Below are 21,953 nucleotides of genomic sequence, written 5' to 3'. Positions count from 1 at the left end.
TATCGACCCTGATAGTGCCCCTGGACCTTATGGTTTCTATAGTAGATTTTATTAGTCATGTTGGGATATAGTTAAGGCTGACTTGCACATTACTGTTTTGGATTGTTTCAGTGGATCTGCTATGCCTCGAGGATTTCAGAGTACTTTGTTGATTCTTTTACCCAAGAAAGACTTTCCTGCTACTTAGGCAGATTTTCGACCTATCAGTCTTTATAATGTCAGTAATAAGGTGCTGACTAAGTTTTTGGTCGTGCAACTATCAGCTCTTCTTCCTCGTATTATATCTCCATCCTAGAGTAGCTTTGTTCCGGCTCGGGTATTACATGATAATGTATTGTTGGTCTAGGAGCTTCTTTATGATATTAATCATCGCACTTGAGGTGGTAATGTAGTTAATTATTAAATAGGATATGACAAAAGCTTATGATAAAATGTCCTCGTCTTTTATTCTTCAAATGCTCCGGTGCTTTGGGTTTAGGGTTGGCAGAAAAGTCCGAGCCGGCCCAGGCCCGCGGGCTTTAAGCCCGGCCCGCGGCTTGAAATTAGGGATAAGGGCTCATAATTGACAAAGCCCATAACATATGGGCGCAGTCAAGGGCTTGAATGAAAAGCTCGGGTTTTATAATAAATAATATTTTTTTAAAAAAAAATTGTATAATACATTAATACTATAATATATTAATATATCATAAAATTGAAATTAAAAAAAAAACTAAAACAAAACAATTAAAAATCCCTCATTCCCGTGACCGTGAGTCTGTATTCTGTAAGTGTAATAGCAAAACAATTTATAATATTGAACTGTGAGACAAAATCCCTAAATCGGTAAATCCCTCATTCCCTCACTTCTCACTCACCTCTCACTCTCAGTTCTCACTCACTGTCACGGCATAACCGTGCCGGCGTCTCACTGTTCTCGTCGCCGGCAGCGAGCAGCAGCGAGCATCTCCAGATTCCAGCAGCGTCCAGCCAGCATCAGCCATCAGCGACCCACCGTCCAGCAGCAGCAGCAACAAATTCCAGCAACAGCAGCAGCAACAGATTCCAGCAACAGCAGCATCAGCAACAGATTTCAGCATCAGCCACCGCCCAGCCACCCACCGTCCAGCCACCCAGCAAGGCAGCAACAACATCTCCCGCGTGTCCAGCAGCACCTCCCACCCACCAGCACAGCCGCACGATTATCTAATTTTTACAGAAAGCTCTTAAGGTTTTTGTATTCTTATTTCAAATTTTTACGTCTTCAGATCTTGCTATGTATGAAAGAAGTTGTTCAATGTGGTTAAACTTTGATTTGTGCTTAAATCAAATATGTTTAGCGAAGCAATAACATGTGCACTAGTTTTCGGGGAAACAAAATAAATGAGCCATTACTTAATTAACTTAGCATATTCCTTTCTCAAGTCACCAGTGGAGAGTGGAGACTGGAGGTTGTATTGAATATATTACCTAATTTATAGTTTTATTTAAAATTTTTTTGAAAATTCGTAAAAGCCCAGGCCCGGCCCTAGGCTCGGCCCAGGCCCGTCAAAGTCCGGCCCGCCCAAAGCCCGCCCAATTTGGATGGGCTTTAAGAGGGCCTAGACTTTTTAAACATTATATGGGCCTGGTCCTGGGCTTGGCAAAGCCCGACCCAGGCCCTTAAATTGCCAACCCTATTTGGGTTCTTTGATCGTTGGATATTTTTATCAAACGGGCAATACATGGGTCGTGGTTTTCAGTGTTGATTAATGGAGTCAATCATGGTTTCTTTCAGTCGTAGAGTGGTCTTCAACAAGATGATCATTTGTCACCTGCCTATTTATCATTGTTGTTGAATTTTTATCTTGAGGCTTGGATCAATTATATTCTAAGTACTCTTCGCTGAGATACACTATAGCCACTCCTATATATGTTTCCCATTTGAGCTTCGCTGATGATAGTATTATCTTTGTGAATGGGTGCCGATCTAGTTTTCATCGTCTTATGGATTTTTTACATCATTATGAGATTGAGTCTGGCCAACTGGTCAATTAGTCGAAGAGCAGTTTTTATGTCAGAGGACAGGCTACGATCTCACGTAAGGTTATAGTTCAATCTATTACTGATTTTCAACCATGACAGCTTATGTTTACTTATCTTGGTTGTTCCGTGTATGTGGGAGGTGTGAGGATTCATCACTTTGATGATATGATCCGTAAGATCGAGGGAAGAATTTCTTGGTGGGTAAATCGGCTATTCTCTTTTGGAGGTAAGCTAGTACTCATTCGGCATGTGCTTTCATCTATGTTGCTTCATCTCTTTCATGTCCTTTGGCCGCATGCTACAGTCATTTAGATCCTTGAGAGGTTATTCACTAGATTCTTATGGAGTGATATAGATTTTCGGCGGAGCATTCATTGGTATAGATGGTCATTTGTCTGTTTTCAAGTGGCAAAGGGTGGTCTTAGAGGTCGTTTCTTTTGTAATTTGGCTTATGCTTTCAAGATGAAGCTGTGGTGGTGATTTCGAGACCAATACTTGCTTTGGGCTTCGTTCATGAAATCTATATATTCTATAACTGAGCATCAAAGTATAGTTCAATTTCGTTATCCTGCCTCTCCTCTGTGGAGAAGATTATGCTCTATTCGTTGTATTGTTGAGCCTCATATTTGTTGGCTGGTTAGATATGATGGTAGTAGTTTCCAGTATGATTAATGGCTTGAATCTATGCCTCTTTTCTATTTTAATCCTTCAGCAGCTTCTATGGCCCTAATAGCTTCTTTTTGGTGTGGTATGGATTAGAATAGGGGAAAAATCTTATCAGTATTACCATCTTCAGTTGTTGAACAGATCTTGTTAGTACCTATTTCTGGTGTTGGGCTAGATATACTTCGTTGGGCCTTATCTAAGGATGGGAATATTTCTCTAAAGAATAGTTGGGAATTTATTCGTGGGTCTCGTAGTTAAAATGAGGTTTTTTCTTTAATTTGGCAACGACATATTCCTTCGTGGGTCTCTTTTTTCTTGTGGCGCTTGTTGCATGGTTTCTTGGCCACAAATGATGCTTTGTGCATAAGGGGTTTCCATATGGTTTCTTGATGTCTTTGTAATCGGGATGTTCAGACTATCAAACACTTATTTTTTGATTGCCCAGTGGTTCAACAGGTTTAGTGGCGGTTTTATCTAATGATTGGTCGTCTGTATTTCTCTTTTTTGTCTCCTCATGCTTTGCTTAGTCACTGGCAGTGGTGTTGCCTTTCTTTAAAACATATTCGAGCCATTCTCCCATGCTTCATTCTATGGCATGTTTGGAAGGCTCAAAACACTCTTAGGTGTGATTCTGTCGCCTTTAATGCAAAAGCTATTATTTTTAGAGTATTTCTGGATATTAGGCTAGTCAATGACGCGTTTGGTTTCAAGCCATCTCAGTTGAGTGGTATTTTGAATACTCAGATTGAAGATGGATTGCGGATTATCATGCCTCCCCGTAGGCCACCTCGATTGGTTTCTTAGATGAAACCGCTGCTGGGGATGGTGAAGTTGAGTGTAGATGGTTGTTCTAGGGGAAACCCAGGTATGGCTACTATTGGTGGTGTTTTGCGAGATCATCAAGGCATGGTATTAGCTGCCTTTAGTTCCTTTTTGGGGCACCAGTCTATTCTTCTTACTGAATTGATGGCTTTATTAGAGGGTTTAGATCTTGCTTCTCAACTTGGTTTTTTTTTTATCTTGAGGTGGAATCTGATTCAGCCACTGTGGTTTCATGGTCTATTTCAAGTGGATTCGTGCGGTGGGATTTTGCTTACCTCCTTGAGCGTGTTCGGGTATTGGCCCCAAGGTATGCAAATTATTGCATATTATTGTCATTATTACTATTTGTAGCCTTGAAAATAGTAATTCTTTGATGCATTCACATATATAAAATATGGTACAAAATTTGTTTTTGGGAAAAAATTTTGGATGCTTTCGCTAGTGTCTACACACACTTTTATCCGTTAGATTCTTGCCATGTGTATTTCTAAACCAACACGTGCGGAAAGAATCTAAGAGATTATATATATAGAAATGTTCCAATCTGAAATTTTAAATTGTGGAAAAGTCTGGAAAACGCAGAGACTATGTGGTTGAAGCGCTTTAAGTTTTAAACATCTTAAATCACATGTTTATAACTTTCTCAGACTTTTCCCATACTTTAAGATTCCAAACCAGAGAATTATTATATATACACACACACACGCACACACAGAGCATCTAAGATTTTCTCATGTTTTCCAACTAAATGGCAAATAAAATGTGACACTATTATGGAGTCCAATTAGAATATAGTAATTATTTTCCTTATCACTAATATTTACACTCATTAATAAAGTGACGTCATCTGCCACATAATTTGCAGTAGTATATGTACAAGAATTATTCATTATGTGTGTGTGTGTGTGTGTATGTTTTCTAAAGAAAGATTAATTATGAGCAGTCATATTAAATTTAAACTTACCATAAGTTAAACTTGTAACATGAACAGCCAGTCCTTAAACTCATATAATACCACTTGCCCATATATGTAAATTAGAGCATGAAATAGTACTTTTAATCCTATAAAATTTCCTATTTTTACACTCTCTGCAACGCCTGTGGGATCAAGTAAGAAAGGAGGAGAAAAGGAAGGCAAACGAAGCAAAGACATCAATTAGTGATAAGGACTCCAACAATCAAACACTACTAGAAAAATGAGTTTTACTGACACTTCGTTACTGACACTTTGCAAAAAGTGTCAGTACTTATGTACATATGCACCATTTTCCGCTTTTGACAAATAGGAATCAGGGATTAATGATACTAGGGTGTCAGTAAACTAAACATAAAAAATCACTAACACTAAAGTATCAATGATAAAAAAATTCATAAAAATTTTGTTTTAGCTCCAACTCGAACCTGGGAGCTCTAAGATTTAAAGCTTTAATGTTTGGAGCACAGACCATCAAATCTCGATGAGTCAAAGTCATAATAATATTTAAATTATTAAAAAATGAAAATATAAATAACAATAACATAAAACACACTTGTTCTCCCCATCTAGACTATATCGATTGTCTCTATCTTGCTTTCATCGTTCACTTTCGCTTTCGTTTTTCTCTTCTCGATCTCTTCTGTTTTGCACTATCCATTTATAAATTAAATTCAATTAATTTAGATAGATAATGAAAACCTAAAACTCTGATTCGTTTTTCCATTTTCCCCAAATTGAAACACAAACCAAAACCCTAATCGCTTGTTATCGAAGGGGTTTTTCTCCAACTTAACCATCCTGTGGCTATACTAGGCAAGCAAGTAAAAGCCATCGACAAGGGGTGAAGTGGCACCATCGGTTCGGTGTTCAGGTAATCTCATTCTCCCTGACAAGTTAAGTCCAGAGAAAGAACTGTAGAGGAGGTTATCAGCTGGTAATGGCGGAATGTTTTATTTTTTTGTGCAATTTAATTATTGGGTTTGTTTTAATTTGGCTTATGAATAATATTTTTGAATTTTTATTTTTGGGTTGTTTCAGATATTCAGAAATTGAACAGTCGTGCAACCCTGGTGGGTTTTGTTTTCCAAATATTTTTTTTTATTTATTTATTCGTAACTTGAAATTTTTGTTCTTATTTTTCTATATCTTCACTCACATGCAGTCCAAAAATACAGGCATTTTAAGTGGTGCATTACTTAAACTCAAAACACTTGCTGCTGCGACTCAGTTTTTTCTGCCACATTTGAGGTCAGTTTCAAACTTTTGTGCATGTGATTTACTGTCATTGTTATTTAAAACTAAGAATGTGCATTTTTTTTAGTTTCTGAAATAAACTGTTAGCTCTGTTTCTTAACTTTGAGCAATAAGTTAGTTGATTTTGAATGTACTAAAATATGAAATTTGATTTTAGCTTTTGCCTTTGTGATTAGGAGATGATTGTTTGGGTGTTATATTAGCTGAATGACTGTGTATTTAGTGGTTACAAACTATTTACATCTCTGTTTCATGTAAAGAGAGGCAAATTTTGTTATATAATCCTACTTGTTTATTTATTCTGTTTTGGTTGGACGATTTGTAATAGAGACAATGACTATGATATGAATTAATTAAGTTCGTGGTTGTGAGTATTTTGAGATTGTATAAAGTTGATGATTTGTGTTTGATTCAATAAAGAAATGCTTGTTTTAAAGTAGTTCTGCATGTTGTATTTGAAGTTAAAAAATGATTTATAGAATCTTAAAAAATGGCTTGCAAAGTGGTATGAAGACATTATTTATTTGAACTCTTAACTTTTGTTAGTTACTTGACTTATGAATTAGTTCGACTACTTAAAAAGCCATTAGCACCCATCTTACCTATTAATCTCCTATTTAAGTTTCAAAACTTATTTTGTTTCAATTTCAGGATTTTGTCTAAATTATTATTATAATTAATGATATATAGGGCTATTAATGATTTTCCAGAATTATAAGTTTATTATTACAACTATAATCATAATAACATTGAACTTTAAATTAATCATGCAATTTAATTAAACTTAAACTAACATTACATATGTGAACAGGTAAAATATTTGAAATGGACAGAAGTTGGATAACTTGTGATAGATTGTCTGTAGAGTATCGTTCTGGAGTTGCTGATTTCTTAGATTTTGCCATTTTGAATGCTGAAAATCGAATGTCAATTAGATGTCCTTGCACCTTTTGTTGTAATATGGAGTTTCATACTCCTCAACAAGTGAAGGATCATTTATTTGAAAAAGGTTTTCTCCCAAGATATATTGTTTGGACTTGGCATGGTGAGACTGACTCTAAATCTACATTTACAAACTGTGAAGACCATTCACATAGTCAAAGATTTAGATGTCATGATTACAGTAATATAATTGACATGGTCGAAGATGCTTACGAGCATTGTGATAGAGATCCTAGTTCTTTTAAGGATATGCTTGAAGATGCTGAAAAGCCTTTGTACCCGGGTGCAAAACATTCAAAGTTATCTAGTTTAATGAGACTTTACAATGTGAAAGGGAACTATGGGTGGTCCGATAAAGGGTTTTCTGCTTTGTTAGAAGTCCTTGCTGATATTTTGCCAAATAATAATACTCTACCTATGTCAATGTACGAGGTTAAGAAAACAATGAAAGTGCTAGGCTTAGAGTATGAAAAAATACATGCATGTCCAAATGACTGCATTTTGTATAGGAATGAATTTGCTGATCTTGCTGAATGCCCAAATTGTGGAGCATCTAGGTATCAAAAAAAAAAAAGATAGCTCAACAAAATTTAGGAAAGGGGTTCCTAAAAAGGTATTATGGTATTTTCCACCTATTCCTAGGTTGAAAAGATTGTTTCAATCACCACAAACAGCTCAAAATTTAACATGGCATGCTAATAAAAGAATTAGAGATGGCAAACTTCGCCACCCAGCAGACTCACCAGCCTGGCAACTAATTGACAATAAGTGGCCAAAATTTGCACAAGAACCTAGAAATCTCCGTTTAGCTCTCTCAACTGATGGGGTTAACCCACATAGTACACTTAGCACTACTTATAGTTGTTGGCCTGTTATATTAATAACATATAATCTTCCTCCATGGTTGTGTATGAAGAGAAAGTTTTTGATGTTGTCACTTTTGATATCTGGCCCTAAACAACCTGGAAATGATCTAGATGTATACCTAGCACCTTTGATTGAGGACTTAAAAACTCTATGGGATGTAGGTATTGATGTTTATGATTCTTATAGAAAAGAAACCTTTAATTTGCGGGCTGTCTTGATGTGGACAATTAGTGACTTTCCAGCATACGGAAACCTCTCTGGTTGTACTGTTAAGGGCTATTATGCTTGCCCAATTTGTGGGATAGACACTTGTGCATGTTGGCTGCCACATAGTAGGAAAATGTCATATATGGGCCATCGCCGCTTTCTACCACTCGGTCACCTATTTCGGAAACTGAAAAAGATTTTTAATGGGAAGCAAGAGTGGAATGAGCCTCCTAAAACTTTGTCTGGTGAGGAAATCTTTAATATGGTGGAAGATATAGATATTAAGTTTGGGAAAAAGAAGGTCAAAAAGCGGAAACATGATGGCGGTGGTGGTGGTGGTGGTGATGAGAACATAACTGAAAAATTGTACAAAAAAAAGTCAATCTTTTTTTAATTAGATTATTGGAAGCATTTATTAGTTCGCCATCAATTAGATGTGATGCACATTGAAAAAAATGTGTGCGAAAACATATATGGCACATTACTTCATCAACCAGGCAAAACAAAAGATGGGATTAATGCTAGAAAAGATCTTGAGTCTTTGAAGATCAGGGGAAAACTAGTTCCTGATGAAACAAACAAAAAAAACAAAGTCCTACCTCCAGCTCCTTATACTTTGAGTAAAAAAGAAAAAAAACAGTTTTGTGAAACCTTGCTGAGTGTGAAAGTCCCTGATGGGTATTCTTCCAATGTCCAAAACCTTGTTTCAATGGATGATTGTCGGCTTCAAGGCCTTAAGTCCCATGACTGTCATACTTTGATGCAACAATTTCTACCACTAGCCATTCGAAACTGTTTGCCTATAAATGTGAGAACGGCCATAATCAGGATGTGCTTCTTTTTTAATACATTGTGCTGTAAAGTGGTAGATCCTAATACTCTTGACCAATTACAAGAGGAACTTGTAATCACTTTATGCTTACTGCAGTAGTACTTCCCACCTAGCTTTTTTGACATAATGATCCATTTAACAGTCCACTTAGTTGAACAAGTTAGGTTATGTGGGCCTGTTTATCTTCGATGGATGTATCCTTTTGAGAGACAAATGAAAACTCTCAAGGATTATGTTCGTAATCGCTACTGCCCTGAGGGTTGTATTGTAGAAAGTTATATTGCAGAAGAAGCACTTGCATTTTGTGCTGAGTACCTCTCAAATTGTGATTTTATTGGGCTGCCTACTGGTTGTCCAACTGATTTATCTATCGAAAAGCCTTTGGGAGGTGCAAACATAAAGGTGGTTGATGATCCTTTGTTGGCACAAGCACACCGGTGTGTTCTAATGAACACCCCTGAAATCCAAATATATATCGAGTAAGTTGTTAATTTTTCAAAAAAATATTACTATTGTATTATTAGATTAATATACTAGTTTTTAAATCTTAATATGTTTCACTGTAGGGAGCATATGCATTATTTGGCATCAAGAAACCCCTATAAGGCAAAAACAAATCTGTGGTTGCAAAATGAACACATACGAACATTTTCTGATTGGTTACAAGCAAAGGTTAGAATTACTTAACTAAATACAATATAGGATATAAACTTAACAAGATTTTTCTACATGTTACTAATTACTGTACTTGTTAAATTAATTTATAGGTGGCACATGATAAAGCAAATAATGTGCCGATTGACGAAATAGTGTGCTGGTTAGCAAACAAACCACGCTCAAGCGTGGTGACCTTCTCTGGCTACGAGATAAATGGCTTCAATTTTACAACGAGGGACCGAGACTGTAATCGTGTGACCCAAAATAGTGGTGTTAGGGTTGTTGCTAACACTCTACAGATTTCAAGCTCAAAAGATAAAAGTCCTCATTTTGGAGACATGACGTTTTATGGAGTCATTGATGAGATTTGGCAGCTTGATTATCTAATGGTTAAAAAAATACTTTTCAAGTGTGATTGGGTAGATGATAGAGGGGTTTGCACTGACAATTTAGGTTTCACTGTAGTTGATTTAAATCGGATTGGCTATAAATCTGATTGCTTTATTCTGGCTTGTCATGCAAAGCAAGTATTTTATGTAAATGACCAGCTAGAGAATAATAAATCAATAGTTTGTTCAGTGACCGACAAAGCTTATAAGTTAAATGGGGAAAGATGTGAAGACGTGGATGTATTTTCTCCATTGACACAACTTAAAAGTAAATTTTAACTCCCAAGTATAAGAGTGTCTTGTTGTATTATAACTCGGTGAGTCCGAGGTCGATCCACAGAGAAAAGATTTAATTAGTTTATTTTATTTTATCTAAAAATTGAAATTAAAACTTGAATATAAACAACTTAATTTAAATGAAACTATGGAATTGAACTAGTTAGGGTTATGGATCCACTCTTAGAAATAAATAAAACTTAATAAATTCTTTTTGCCAATTTGTTTTAGATTTATTACTCAAAAGATTAATTATACAAATTATTATTATTTTCCCTTTAATTTTATGATGGATTAAGTATTTATTGTGCCAAAATTTAATTTGTCTACAATAAGTCAAAATACCATTTCACCATGCCTTATATTAAGATCTTAAGAATTTATTGTGCCAAATTCATTTGTTTGTCTACAATAAATCAAATTTTCAAAATATAAAACATGTATAAAATTAAATAGAAAATAATTTAATTTATAAAATTAAACATAGAATTTGATTAAATCATATTTATTTCTTAAGAGTTTCACCTTCCCCTAACTAATATTATTTAGTTAAGCATAATTAAGATAAAAAGAAGTAGTAAAATTGAATTACTTATAATTAAAAGAAATAAAAACAACTAAAATTGGAAATAAAACTAATTTTATTAATGAAAATAATTATACAAAATATTAAAAACACACCTGGAAATCAAGATTACAAGGAGATGGAGAGAATTTGAGAAGAAGAGAGTTGTAGAGAGATGATTAAAACATAAAAATGAGGCTCTATTTATAGAAAAATAAATTCATAATCCAGTGCTTTGCGGTCCATCATAGGCTTCATGCATGTGCTCCTCACAACCCTTAGATCAAGATCCAATGGCTGGTCAAACTTCAAAAGTCAACATCACACATGGCATCATTTGACTCGTCCGATTTACCCAAAGAACGGTTGAGATTTGGCGGGTTAATGGGTGGATCGGGTCGACCCAAATACAAAGATTCGGATCCTCCAACTTGCTTCACCAACCATTGCCACGTGGCACAATCATGGCCATTGAATCATGAACGGTTGAGATTTAGTCAAGATTGCCAATTATCCCATGCACTCATATCTATTGTAAGCTCATTTCATCATCCAATCAGTGCTCGGTCAACAGGAAAAGTCAACTTTTTTTTACACAAGCCCAATTTTAAGCCGATCTTGACTGATCTTAAGGTTTTCGGACCTCCGGAATCCAAATTTGACCTCCGTTTATCTGTTTGGAGCCTCGAAGTACGTGAAATTAATAATTTTCCTAATAAACACATAAAAATACACAAAATTAAATATATTTAAAACATAATTAATAATTCATAATATATTACATAAACACAAATATAAATTATAACATAAGCATAAAATAACATATTATCGCTTGATAATTAAACAATTTTTAATACTAATCATCCATTATCTAACAAACTTCCAGTATGTGAGAAAGATGATGAAGGAATTTATGACAGAAAAGATTGTGATGCTATTCCAATAGATATTGATTTAGAAAATCAGTGAATGTATTATTGTAGTTAGTTTCCAGCACCAATTTTCAAAGTTTTCCAGTAAGTGATTTATTTATTTCATTATATGCTATTGCTCTTGTATTAACTTATTAATCTAAATGATATACTTATTTATTTTAATCATTTTCAGGATTGTAGGAGATGGCTGACGATGTTGAGTTCACTCTTCCGGAGCTCGACGGAAGACCAAGGAGAAGAAAACAAACAAAAAAAAAAGGTTTGCAAAAACAAGAAGTTAGTCATGAAGCTGCAATTGAGTACAATTCTTATGGTGTTCCGGTTGGTAAGGGAAGAAATGATCTTAGGAGTTACATTGGAGTCATTGTACGTGAAACAATTTCAATTTTACTTGATGATTGGAGGCGTGTGCCACTGGAGATGAAGGAAACTTTGTGGGTTCATTTTCAGGTTTTGTTTTCTTGTTTCATAGTATGTTTAAAGATTTTATATAACTTCCAGATTTTTTTAAAGTTGTTGCTAATCCATGTTATTGGTTGACAGAAAAAATTCAAATTGAGCTTGAAATGCAAAAGCCAAGTATTAAAGTGGATGGGGGTTGCATCAAGAAACTTTCGTTGTGAACTGGCAACTGAATTCGTTCTACCTAACAAGGACGATTGAAAGTCACTAAGGTTGCCTCCTATTGAATATCCAAGCATTAAAAAAGAAGATTGGAAACTTTTTGTTGACAAAGTTTTGTCTGAACAATTTCAGGTGTGTTGTTTGTTAATATTACCTAATTTAATTGTTGGTAGTTACTAATAATCAGTGGTAACTTTTTGTTCTTCATATAAACTGTTTGTGCAGGAAAAAAGTAAGAAGGCAAAAGACAAAAGAGCAAAGAATGTCTACAACCATCGCTTGGGTAGCACAGGATATGGTGGCATGTTGTATAGAAAAGTAAGTGTGGTAATATGGAGTAATTACAGTAACATAAGTAATCTAATGCGTATAATATAATAGAATCAATTATTTATGTTTTATGTCACCTTGTAACAGAAAAAGGAGAGTGGAGTTTCTGAGCGGGAGATTGATCACAGTGAAGCTTGGTTAATGGCACGAGCAGACCGAGATGGCAAATATGCTTCTGATGTGACGCCAATTGCTAAGAAAATAGTAAGTCACTTGTATACTTAATTCTTATGAATTTTCTTTATAATATGTGTGTGTGGGGGTAGATATTAACGTACATATATACTGCTTTTTGTAATAATTGTATGGCAACATTTACAATTGACAGAAACTCAGTAAGATTTCATCAAAACTGATTTCTTCGCATATTAAAAGGTTAAAACTTGTTTGAGGTGTTGTCTTGTAATATTTTCTGTAGTTTCAATTTGAACTGTATATGGATTTGCTTTTTGTTAAAGATTCAAGAAGGATATTAGTTTAGTTTAGCTGATGTCTTGTACTCGTAATTGCGGATTTACAATATTTTTTTTTGTAGAATGAGCTGAAGAGTCATGTTGAACAATGAACATTCCAATCACAAGGGTCACATGACATTCTAGGTGAAGCTCTTCAGAAGCAGCCAAATGGAAGTAGGGTGCAAGGAGTGGGGCAATTCGTCACCCCATCTATGTACTTTCATGTCCCTGATGCCACTGAGTTAGCAAGAGAAAGAAAGATGTATCAAGAGAGTTTCCAATTCATGTCTGCTCAATTAGAACGCATGAATGCAAGGTTAAACGCGTACAGCAATACTGAAGTTGGAAGTTCTAACTTTCCTAAGCCCAAAACTTCCACTGGTGTTCAGATTGACAATGATCAACAATCCCCTGAAACTCTTGGAAAAAGAAAGGTATATGGCCTGTTACATGTCATTATTTTATTTCCATTTGTATATGCATGTATTACTAGTAATGGTATGTATTTTGATTATTGCAAAGGCTGATTTCCCATCGAGTAAGTCGACTCCAAAATCTGTGAAGAGTAAAATCAAGGACAGTCCCACCACAATTTCCCAAGCAACTCCTCAACAAACCCCCGAAAAAGTAGACTGTGAAATTACTTCAAAGCCCACACCGAGAATATCTCCTCGACTAACTCCTAAAGTACTAGATAGGCAGTTCTCCTGTCATGACAAAGTACCCAACAAAGAACCACCAGTCATCAGACCAACAGAAGTACCCAACAAAGAACCACCAGTCATCAGACCAGCAGAAGTAGCCAAAAAAGAACCCAGAGTCATCATACCAGCAGAAGTAGCCAAAAAAGAACCCAGAGTCATCAGACCAGCAGAAATAGCCAAAAAAGAACCCCGAGTCATCAGACCAGCAGCAAAAGACCTCAATGTACGTGTAAAGAATACACGGGCAGCAGCACGATCAAGAAAGAATGACAGGAGTGAATATATGAACATGTTTACCATGTTCATCGAGAATTCTTTACCTCGGTTGATCAGGATTCGGCATGACACAGCAACCTTTGGTGAAATTTGGGAAACACACTTGGACAAAATGATTTGTGCTGAAATCATCGAGTTTAAAGAGGTCTCCAACTGCATCATTAACATATGGATCAAGTACGGTAAATCATAACTTATGTTTTAGTAAACTTGGCCCTATTATTTTGTTTCCTATATTCAAACTTACTTCGTTATATATATTTGTTTCCTCTTAGACACCTGTATGAGGAGATGGAGAGCAATGGAAGTACTAAACCAGTTCAGTTTGGGCTTTTTGAGAAGCTATATCCAAGGGTCAGTTTCAAAGACAGGACTCAATACATTTCAAAACTGTTAGGCTTGGCAGAATTGGGACAAGTCATCGTATTCCCGTATAACCCTGGGTATAACCTTTTTCATTTGCTAGTAATATTCTTTAATTTGTAGATTAATCACTTTTACTTGTAATTCATGTGTGAGAACAATTTTTACTTTGTTTAGTGCCCACTGGGTGTTATTGGCAATTGATATGGTGAGACGTACAACCTATTACCTTGATCCTTTGGAAGGTAGTCCTGATGAAGAGCTAATGCAGATTGTCAATCAGTTAAGTTTGTTATTTGTATCTTTGATCATGCTATTTTATTTTTATGTCTTATGCTAATTATTTGCTAACGTTAGCTATGTCTCTTAATTGTAGGGGGATTCGAATACATCAGAGTTTAAATTCTGATACAAAGGCCAATGTTCAATGGATACCTGTCAAGGTAAAAATCAGACAAACCTAACTAATTATTGTTAACGTACACTAAAAAATTAATGTAATTTTGATCTTGTAGTGTCCGAGGCAGCCGAGCAGCTTTGAATGTGGTTACTATGTGATGAAATACATGCAAGATATCATCACAAATGTGAACGTTCTGAAAAATAATGTAAGTATTGAAAATGATTTTTACAATACTGTATCATATTGTTTTAATTTATTGTGAAATGAATCAGCTCAAACACCTGTGTGCTTCTTTACAGTTATCTTTTTATTGCGTATTGTATGCATTTTATAAACTGTGAGGGTACTTATAATGGTGACTATGTTGCATACTGTTGAATAGATTATATGAATATCCATATAGACATGAATTAGGATTTGGGATATACACAATGTACTGCATATCCCAACACAAAACAATTGTTTGGGTTGCAAAGTAGTTGTTAGTGGGGATGTGCTATGGTGTCGTTGCTTGTACTTTACTTTGATGAGCATAAGTTGTCATCCTAATTAAGGTTTTGTATCTACATCCATATTTGTATTAAATCGCGTACTGTTGGGGTTCACAAGTTGCTTCGGCTATCAAATATTGTTGCTGTTGGGGTTCACAAGTTGTTTTTTTTTTTTGAATTACCATGATCAGGATGTTCAGTATTTACCTATATAATTTTGGATAAAACAGTAACATTGTTGGAGTTTATTTGTTGGCTTTAATTGTTAACACACAAATGTATTTAAATGAATGATAATTAAGTAGTTTAGTCAAGGATTTTCGGTGAATAACTTGTTTTAAAATTAAAGTTCAAGGGAGTTGAGGAATACACTGTCAAGGACCTCTCGCGACTTCGTGATCAGTGGGCTACATACGTTGCCAAGTTAATTACAGCCTACAATCGCGAGGTAACATACAAGTAATTTATGATTATTTTTCCTTAAAACAAATCTGTGATTTATTTTTTGTGGTGTGCTAATTGATTTTATATACTTGTAGGTGGAAAAAAAATGAAGGCATATGCGGACTCCAAAATCAGTGACTCCAAAATCAGTGACATTGTTATCTGTTTTTTCTTCTTGGCTAAATTTTCCGAAATTAATTTAGTACTTTATCGTGAATACTACTTGTTCAAAGCTTAATTTTGTACTTGAACTTGTTTTTTACCCCCAAACAATGATGTATTTGAACTATTTTAATTTAACTGATGTATTTGAAATGTGTATTATGTGAATTGCATTACAAGATTTGGTATGTTTAATATATTTTGGGTTTATTTTAATTGTAAAATAAACATGAATAATGTCATTAAAAAAAATAAAACACAACCGGTATAGCACCGTTAATACTGACACTAATTATTTAAATGACGATAAGAATTTTTGATGTTATTGAGTCAGTGGATTCCTGATACTGTAGTCACATAAATCAGTGACATGTAAATAGTATCATTAAATGCTAACGCGATTGAGTCACTATCCTTGTGACTCTCTAGTGACACAAAATACTGACATAAAAATAGTATCAACTGATACTAACATCATAGTATCACTATGGTGGTGATACTATAGTGACACAAAATAGTGACGCAAAAATCACTGACACCAAAGATTAGTGTCAGTGTGTTCTGGCTTGAGCATTACTGACACAATTAACAAGTGTCAGCAAAAGTAATTACTGACACTAAATTGGTGTCAGTAAAGCCCATTTTTCTAGTAGTGAAACTGTTTAGAGGAATTATTGATTTTAGTCAATTTTGTACCAAAGTTATGCCCCATCTGTGAGATGGGATTGAAATTAGCTTTTATGCTTTGTATTAGAACTATTTGCTTTTCAGCTATTTTGTCATTTTTATTATGCTTCTGACAATTTATTTTTTCAAGTTATAAGTTGATTTCTTGTGCTTGCGACAATACTCGTATCCTACCTGTTATAAAGCACATATGTTGGCTCATTGTTTGAATTAGGTAAGGCTAATATTATTAATAAGTTCAGAAGGGACACAAACAAAAAGTCAAAAGCCCTCTCCCTTGCCAAAAGCTAGATCCAAACAGTTAAGGCACTTAGGCTCACCAAAATCACCCAATTTACAATCCCTGTCAAGTTTAGAATAAAACTATTGAAGTGCTTTCAAATAACTCAATGCAAAGGGATGTCCTCATTGATCTTCATAAACTATCAAACGACATTAGTCAACTTTCATTCACTTTTTTCAAAATGTTCTTTTCCCATCCAGAATTGTTAATCACACAATCTTCTCAACCCCTAATCACACAAGTAAGAATTCACCAACTAATTTTATGGGTAACATGTGTAGACATTCAATCATGGGACAATCATAGATGATCTTCTATATATTCACATGAAACCTTTAAAACTCCTATGGTAATCATTCATCACTACACACAACTGTAAGAACTTCTCCACCATACGAAAACCATCGGCAACTTCTTTAAGCTCAAACTTTTGTTGGTTGCTAACCAATGGAAAGCATGGGAATCTTTGGGCTCCGAAGAGCATGATTATCTTTGGGCTCCGAAGAGCATGATTTTCGGTCTTGTACTCTACCAATCAATAGGTTCACTGTTACACCAATCCAATGTCAATGAAGAAAAGAAAACTACAAGCAACTACATAAAAAAACGTCTCCCAAAAACATAAACGGGCGCTTTCTCATTAGGGTGGTATAACTTTAAATAACAAGAAAGCTTTTTCGAGTTTTTTAATGTTTACTCAACTTGTAAAAGCAAAGTTCATAGGGATTCACCTCGAATCAAAATAATTTCTCCTTTCTTTTCGGAGCTACGAGATTTCTTCTCTTCTCTTATGAGATTTCTAGTTTGATCGAGGGTTGTACACTTCTCCCCAAATGATAGGTCCAAAATATTAGTCACTTTCTAAAATCTCCTACCATTGTTAGATACTTTTATGTAATTTATGAAATATTACGACCTCGATGTTTGGACCATAAAGATGTCTAGCAATGAGTTTCACATTATTCTCAAAATTCCCCTAATTTTTTTAGGATTTTCTTATCAGAAATTTCGTACGAATTATTTTCATGCCCGAAATCGGCTCTCATTTTTTTTTTTCCTATGCGCTAGTTTCACGAATATCTACCTGCATGCAAAAAATCAATTAGAATTCCAAAATCACTTTTCATAGGCCAAAATCATTAGGTTTACTTAGCAACTTTTGTGCCATAAATTATCTAAGTGTCGCACTAATTTACTATGCACAATACTCATCCTGTGACAATAAAGAGACCTCCCAATGAGTTTTACATCATTTCAAAAAGTCTCTTAATTTCTTCAGAATTTTCTTTGATTTTTCAAAAAAATTGGTACAAATTATTTTGGGGTTCGAAACCATCTCCCTTTTCCCTATGCTCCGGTTTCTACTACTATTTATGTGTTAACAAAAATGCAAGCTTAAAATTCTAGATTCACTCTTTAGAGGCCCAAAACTATGTGTTTTAGCTTTCAAATTTGGGCTTAAACTGTGCTTAGAAGAAACTGGGGTTATTCTTAAAAGCCCAGTTCGTTTTTCCTTCCACCAAGGCCTTTGAGCCATAAAGAGGCCTCCAAATGTTTTCAAATCATTCCAAAATGTTGTAGCAATTTTTTTATTTTCTTCATTTTTCAAAAAAAAAAAGACCGAAAATTTTGTAGAAATTTTTTCAGGGCCTGAAACTGGCTGCCATTTTTTCCTACGTTCCGATTTTACTAATATCTACATGCATGCAAAAATCAGCTCAAATCGCACCTCAAAGTCACAAAACCGTGCCAAAGCCTTTAGTTTTGGGTCCAATTAATGCATTCGATAAGAAAATTTGGGTTTTTCTTCAAAAATCAATTCAGTTTACTTTTTACAAAACCCGGTTTGGGTCATAAAGAGGTCCACTCCATAAGTTTCACATCATTCCAAAAAGTCTCCTAATTTTCTGAGATTTTCTTTGGATTTTTGAAAAAAAAGATGAAAAGTTCCATAAAATTATTTCTGGACTTAAAACAGACTCCCTTTTTTTCTATGATCATAAAACATAAGTCTAAATTTTAAATCACCCGTTGAAGGCCCAAGCCGGGGGCTATAGCTTTCGGTTTTGGGCTGAAAATGGGTTTTAGAACAAAAGATTATGTTTTTCTTAAAAAAACCAATTTGGTTTTCCTAAGAGTTTCGCATCATTCTCCCAAATTTTTTTATTTGCTTTAATTTTTTTAAAAAGAAAAATCCATAGAAATTTATCTGGGACTTGAAACCAACTCTCGTGTTCCCTATGTTCTAGTTTTCAAAAAATGAACTCCAAATTCTGAAATTGTCCTTTAAAAGCCCAAAACTTGTGCTATAACTTTCAGTTTTGGGCCCAAAATTGACTTGAGAAAAAAGTTGATTTTTTTTCCCAAAACTAATTTGCTTTGATTTTTTAAAAGCCCAAAAAAAGTTGATTTTTTTTCCCAAAACTCCCTTTTTTTTTCCCATACAGAGGACTTTCAAAGAATTTCGCATTATTCCAAAATATTTTTCCAATCCTTTTGGATTTTCTTTGATTTTTTTTTTAAAAGACCAAAAATTTCGAGGAAATTATTTCACAGCTCGAAACCAACTCTCATTTTTTTTCTTGTGCTCAAGTTTCAACAATATTTACATGATGGCAAAAATATATTCTCAAAATTCTAATTTTAGAGGCCTAATTAGTTTCACATTATTTCAAAAAGTGTCATGTTTTTGGGATTTTCGTTTTTTTTTTTGGAAAAAAAAGATTAAAAATTGTGTAGAAACTATTTTGGGGCTTGAAACTAACTCCTGTCTTTTTAAATGCTTTATTTTCAATAATATTTATGCATGTACAAAAAATCAGCTAATCATTAGGAGTTTCTTATTTAAAAGCCCAAAATTGTGTTTTATCGCCTTTGATTTTGGACACAAAATGGGCTTGGAAAGAGAGTTTATTTTTTTTCTTCAAATCACCAAAAAGAGGATTCTAAGGTGGTGTTTGGTTCTAAAAAAAGGGAGGGGAGGAGAGGAAAAATGAGAGGAACGGAGAGGTGATGAGAGGAAAAGAGTGCAAAAATTAATTGTTATTATTTGGTTTCACATAAAAAATTGAAAGAAAAAGAAATTACATATTTTTTATTTGGACAAATATACCCACTATCTTTAATGTTAATATTGTTAATAAATTAAAACATAATAAAACTATAAATTAATTTAATCTAAAAATTACTTAATTAAATAAAAATATTTTTTTAAAAAATTACAGCATTTGGCCATGGACAGTTGCCACGTTGACTTCCGTTGACCGCCATTGACTGGCGCCATTGACCATCGTTGACCGTCATTTTTCATCGCGTAAAATGCATAATAATGATAAAAAATGGACGGTTTACTCATTGGAAATGTTAATTTTGAAGAAAATACACTATATAGTCAGAAATATGAAAGTTAAAAACTTCTCAAGTATTTAAACAAGACTTGAGGTAAATAACAATGTATATTAGCATTTCTAACCCCATAGAGTTGTAGATCGGCTCATGAGGATTCCATTGGTGCCGGTTTTGATAGTAAAACGTGTCTCCGGCGAAACTCTAGCGAAACTGCGGTGACTTCCAGCGAGTCACTTTACTGTTTTTTTCTTTTATCAAATAAGTTTATCCTATTAATTTAATAAAATAAATATAAATTATTTGTACTTTCATTTATTTAAAATTGATTTTTTTAGAGGATAATATTGGAATTTTTGTGTTTAAATAGATAAGGAATACAAATTCTTCAAATTGATGGAAATTCAATTTCAATGGAAATTCAATTCCATTAAACTTACTCCAACCAGACAATGGAAAGTATAAAAGAAATTAAATTTTTTTCCTCTCCTCACTTCTCTACCCCCAAGCAAACATGGCATCACATAATTATGACAAGTACTCCTAATCTTTTTGGGATTTTCTTTAATTTTTGAAAAAAGACCGAAAATTCCATGCAAATTATCTTGGGGCATGATATCGACTCCCCTTTTTTTTTTTTTCTATGCCCTAGTTTCAACATTATTTATATGCATTAAAAAAGTCAGCTCCAAGTTGGAAAATCACCCTTTAGAGGCGCAAGACCATTTGCTAGCCTTTGGTTTTTGCCCCAAACTGGGTATGGGAAGAAAAGTTATTTTTCTTCGAAAACGAATTTAGTTTTCTTCCAACAAAACCTTCTTTAGACCATAAAGGTGCCTCCCAATGAGTTTCACAGCATCTCGAGCAACTATTCTCATAGAATACATAAGGATTCTCTACAAAAAAAAAAAAAAAGGACTCTTGAATAAGTCATAATTGCATAACCTATCTCTGTTATGTGAGAAAGACCTCCTTAAGAAGATGAGGTCAGACCACACAAGAAGAAATCATCGAATGAAAGTTTAGCCAATTTTTTGGGATTTCTTCAATTTTTCAGATAAAAAAATCTAAAATTGGGTAGAAATTATTCCGTGGCTCTCGCATTCTTTCATATACTCTAATTTCAAAAATATTTACATTTAGGCAAAAAATCAACTTGGGAATTTGATTTCACCTTTGGAGACCCAAAACAGTGTGTATGGCTTTCAGTTTTAGGCCCAAAATGATTTCGGAAAAGAAAAATAGGGTATAGGGTTTTCTTCCACCAAAACCCTCTTTAGGCCACAAAGGGGTCTCTCTAATAGTTTCATATCATTCCAAAAAGGTTCTCATATTTTCTCAGGATTTTTTTTTTTGATTTTTCAACAAAAAGACCTAAAATTCCTTAGAAATTATTTTGGGGTTTGAAGTTGACTCCCCTTTTTTGTATAATCTAGTTTCATAAGTAGTTACATTCGCGTAAAAAATTGGTTCAAAATTTTGAAATCACCCTTCAGAGGCCTATATATATATTATATATATATATGTGTGTGTGTCTATATATATATGTTTACCACATATTTTAACTCTTATGTGAAAAAAGTTGCCTATATTTGATACACAATTTTTAATTAGTTCATAGCTGCTTTACCAATTATCATGATGTTTATTTTAATTTAACATCTAAAAATTGGTGATAATAACTAATTCTTTAATTTTTTTATTCTGAAAAATGCTTTTCAAGCTTATACGCATTTGACCTTTAGTCTGTGCGGTTTAAAACAGAAATGGTAACAACATAGTTACTAGGGTAAAAACTTGTTTAATCCCTATATTATGAGGTTAGTGTCCATTTAGTCCTTGTATTTTTAAAAACACCTCAAAACGTCCCTGCTACTAAATATTGACACTTATGCCATTATTTTTTATTATTTTTAACTTGCTTTTACACTATTACATTTTTACAATAATGTTTCTTTTTTGGATATTAATAAAAAATTAAATTATCAAATTAA

At 34.1% G+C, this 21,953-nt stretch overlaps 1 protein-coding gene across 1 annotated transcript; it reads left to right on the top strand.

Moving 5' to 3' along the window:
- Positions 1-13,946: 13,946 nt before the first annotated feature.
- Positions 13,947-15,745, top strand: LOC127902740 (uncharacterized). Its single transcript, XM_052442699.1, has 6 exons — positions 13,947-14,224; positions 14,322-14,426; positions 14,521-14,587; positions 14,660-14,752; positions 15,388-15,486; positions 15,578-15,745. Exons 1-6 carry the CDS (start codon positions 14,073-14,075, stop codon positions 15,590-15,592), a joined length of 531 nt encoding a protein of 176 aa, XP_052298659.1. The 5' UTR covers positions 13,947-14,072; the 3' UTR covers positions 15,593-15,745.
- Positions 15,746-21,953: the final 6,208 nt, after the last annotated feature.

Source organism: Citrus sinensis, chromosome 5 (assembly GCF_022201045.2).
Source record: "Citrus sinensis cultivar Valencia sweet orange chromosome 5, DVS_A1.0, whole genome shotgun sequence".
In the NCBI taxonomy this organism is placed as follows: domain Eukaryota; kingdom Viridiplantae; phylum Streptophyta; class Magnoliopsida; order Sapindales; family Rutaceae; genus Citrus; species Citrus sinensis.
This window is presented reverse-complemented; position numbering and strand designations above follow the sequence as displayed.